The following is a 4,458-nucleotide window of genomic DNA, read 5'->3' on the forward strand; positions in this document are numbered from 1 at the left end:
TTGCATACAGTGTTTGATAAGATTGAGGACCATTTGAACCCAAATTCAACAATAATCGGCAGTAGACATACATATACTGTGCAGGGATTTGTCTATGCATTTAAGGTATGTACACTATGTTTAATAAGAGTTTTTAAACAACAAATATTGTAACTTTGTTAACTTGGTAAGTTGTTTGTCATCTTAATTTTGTAGATTTGGATCTTCGAGACATTTCCCAACAGTAGTATTGTTGGTTCCCCTATATCGGGTGTTATCCCTCAGGCAGTTGCATACCCTAGGATGAGGCGTTTGCATGCACCTGATTGTGAACGTATTCTCGATGTTACTAATGTATGTAGTTTAGTCCACCTTATAATTTATAAGTTGATATGACATAAATAAATTACGATTAACCTTTATATATTGTTTTTCGATGCAATGTCCCCCCCAACGAGTTGTTGCAGCCTACTGTGCATGAGCGTGATGTTAGGTGATGGATTTAGAGTGTACAATGGATAGATGTTGCATATTACGCTAATGTTTGAGTTATGATTTTCTTTGTTAATGTTTTAAAACAATTTCGTTTGAAGATGTAACAAAAACAAGTTTATCCTTAAAACAATATTATGATATCTTACATACATCACTACGGGTTTTTTAAATCAACACTATCATATTGTTGGCTAACTTTTTGACTAGTATGTCTAATCTTAGACTAAACATTATTTTTTCCACTTGACTTGGTCCTGCTTGAAGATTCACTTTTTTTTACTCTATGGGAAACAGAGTGTCACAGTTTTTGGTTGTGTGACCGATCCTTCGGCAAACGGCTACATTTTTTATGAATAGGACCTTCACCTTGGGATTGGATACGGTTATGGTTTTTAGGTCGTCCGACTTGTCATTCGTCCATCAATAGTGGAAAAACAACCATGAATTCATTCTGTTCTTCGTATTTAGTTGGAACTGGCACAGGAAACACAAGTCCTGCATATGTTGAATGATATGTTTCCATTGTGAAGTACGATGACACCCATGCATTGTAGTGTTGATATCTCAGTTCCTTGAATACCGTCATAGCATGAGTACAAGGTATACCCGACAATTGCCATTTCTCACACGTGCAGTGACGACTTTCCAAGTTTACTATACCATTCTTCATTTGGTCACTCACCTCATATCTTCTTTGATGAATCTGGTATACCCGAAAACCAGATGATTTGTTGATCCTCCTATCGATGCCCTTCTCAGCATACTCAATGACATCTTTTTTGCTTTCAGCTATAACAAACATTTACGTATATGTTGTCATGCATAGTAAATTACACTACAATTATGATTGAACTATTATAATATAGGGAAACACTTACCTCCAACATTATGTCGCTGGCACCCCCATTGTAGCATAGTTGCTTGAAAGAAATCGATCAACATTGTTATTAGTAGTTTCCTTGAGTCTCTTGATAATGCATTGACGGACTCAACACTTTTTGATGTCATAATATTGTACCGAACCATGGGGAAACACGACCGTGACCATCTCTCATTACCGATTCTCTGACAATCATCGTTTAATGCATGACGTAGCCTACTCAAGCTTTCCTTGAAATCAAACTCTCGGTATGCCTTTGCAGCCTCCCAAAACAAAATCTCCATTCTCTGTTGCTTTCTGATCTTTGTTCTCATATTCATCAACAAATGGTGACAGCAGAATCTGTGATATGCATTCGGGAACATGGCTTGAATGTCCATTTCAATTGAATTGGCTCTATCTGATATAATAGCCAAATATGGCATGTCCCCAAAACATTCTTTGAGTCTTGATAAAAACCAAGTCCATGATTCTCGACTTTCAGTTTTCCCAATACCAAATGCAATAGGAAGGATTTGGTTATTTCCATCCATGCATACTGCTAGGAACATGGTGCCTAAGTATTTCCCTTCAAGGTGTGTGTCATCAATGATATTAATAGGACGCATACATATTTGAAATACTCGAACCTAAAAAGTAATTAAAAATCTAATTAAAGCAAATGCATGTGTATTGACATTAAATATAAAGAAGTAGGTATATAAAATATATTACTATGCAACCTATAGCCATGAAAAAACTATTCAAATTTGTTGTCATCAATCGTCTTTATATGTGTAACCATTCGTGGATTCTTCTTCTCCAAGTTCTAACAGTATATAGGTAGTCTAAGAAAACTTTTTTCAGGGGTCCCTCTCAATAGATTTAGAGTATACATTTTAGCATTCCATGCTTGCCAATATGAAACATGTATAAAAGACGGACATATAAAGTTCGTTGAATCTATTTCCCCCACAGCATATTATCGGTATTATCAACTAATATGCCCTACAAGAAGTGACCCAATACCTTTTTGTTGGCTTATCGGTGATGGAGACGTAGTTGTGTGTTTGAGAAAGTGTGTTTCTCTGATAGTTTAACCACTAGAAATGAATCAATAGTATTATGATTTGTTGCCCTAATCCGCCAGTCACAATTATCTATATAAAAATAACTTCAAACCTTCCTTTTGTAGATTTTTTTCACTTTATATTGGAAACCTTCACTAACACTTTTCAATCCTAAATTAAGCTTAAGTTCTTCTTTGTTTTTGAAGATTTGGAATAACTTAAGATGAGAATTATAGTTGTAACGACCCAAAAATCCAAGGTAAAAATTGATGGGTTTTGGTCATAAGACATCATATGTGCTCATACAAATCCTAAAGCTTGGATCTAGGTTTCTCTATTGTACATACTTTGAATCCAAGACTTTGAACCCTAATTCTAGCATATGGAAATCAATATTAACATATAATTAGGTTTAAGAACATACCTTGATTGTCATATAGCAATAACAATCCAATTCCTCCTTGAATTGACCTTGGAAAGCAGAGAGTCACAAGTGTCACTCCTCTAATGGCTTACAAACACCATAAGCAAGTGGAGAAGGTATAAAGAGAGAGGAGGGAGGTAGGAATTCGTCCTTAGGACCTCTTGGGAAGGGTTGGCCGAATTCATAAGCCTTAGGGGGTTTATATAGGTGTAAAGATTAGGGTTTTAGTCCTTATCCTTATCTAGTTGCTTGTCCACCAAGCAACCATAAGATAAGTCCTAGAAATCCTTATCCTAGTCAAATTCTAAGGGATTTACACCTCAAATTCGTTCACCATATATATATAAGATAATCCTTACCTTATTTTGTAACTATCACATAATTACAATTCAGCCCCTCTAGTTTAATTAATTACACTTGATCACAAAATTAATTCTTAATTAATTATTGACCAATATTAATTAAACAAATATGATTTCTCCTTTAATATATTATCCTTATAACATATTAATAAATCATAATAACCTCTCTCTCTTTATTTATTTCTCCAATCAAGTTGCTTTGGTGAAGGCAACCTAAAAGGACCATGCACCATCGGGTCAAGTACATACCAAAATAGTTATGGACTTAGACACTAATCCAACAGTCTCCCACTTGGATAAGTCTAACAACTATTCTGCGTATGACTTTGGATCCCGATCTGCAATCGTAGCTTTCCAAAGCCGCTGTCAACTCTGATCATATCAAATACGCGTGTCCTTAGATAAGGGATCATATATTCCTCCATTCTAGATATCATATGAGATATGATTTCAAATCATTCTCTTTGTACTATATCTCGATTTCCAATTTATGACGACAGACTAATTGAACAAATCAAATTAGCCCTAGCCCGGCCGAGCATTTACGTTTGTCATCACTAAACCATCGAGTGGCCCAAAGATATCGCTTTTATCCTACTTTGGATAAAAGGAACGGATAAACTTTGATACAATGCTTGCTTGTACTCACGCACCGAATCACACACAACAATATGTTTTATAACACCAAGTTACTGGTGCGTTTACATATTATCAATGTGTAACCGATTTGCAAGATACAACTCACACATCTCGGTTTCAAGAATATAAGATGTTATCGTCTCACCAATCACTCGTGATACAATCCATGGAGTGATCCAAGTGAGCGTGGGTCTAATCCAATGCTCAAATCACATTCATAAGCACTCATGAACGTTGCAGCAAACATTTGCTTATGTCTAATACTCTTTTAGACAATCCACACACCAATTCACGACAGTCTTCATTCATATCTACTTCCAACATATGAACGACTGTGGCCCGTTCGAATAATTCGATTATTCTTAATAAATTCAATTATTCTGGAAGTCAAAACATGCAAATGTGAAACACAAGAATAATACTAATCCCATATGGCCTCAACCATTTGAGCATAAATAAAACACCTTTTATTTATCACCATATTGATTACTCATTTTTTGTAGTTTCAGGTAATCAACTTCTTACTTGAATTACAACACTTGTCCCATGCTCCTAGCATGCACACAATGTTTACCTATGGTTCTTACTTTGTGAAATAGATCACATTGAACACATTTCCAATCATTCTCA

At 35.4% G+C, this 4,458-nt stretch overlaps 1 protein-coding gene across 1 annotated transcript; it reads right to left on the bottom strand.

Annotated features, from left to right (window-relative positions):
• Positions 1-883: 883 nt before the first annotated feature.
• LOC145050562 (uncharacterized) lies at positions 884-1,887 on the bottom strand. The gene is made up of 2 exons (XM_078998788.1): positions 1,353-1,887; positions 884-1,263 (listed from the first exon to the last, which is right to left on the bottom strand). The coding sequence occupies exons 1-2, from the start codon at positions 1,885-1,887 to the stop codon at positions 884-886; spliced, it is 915 nt and encodes a 304-aa protein (XP_078854914.1).
• Positions 1,888-4,458: the final 2,571 nt, after the last annotated feature.

Source organism: Lactuca serriola, chromosome 5, assembly GCF_051521515.1.
Source record: "Lactuca serriola cultivar US96UC23 chromosome 5, Lser_US96UC23_V15, whole genome shotgun sequence".
NCBI lineage: Eukaryota > Viridiplantae > Streptophyta > Magnoliopsida > Asterales > Asteraceae > Lactuca > Lactuca serriola.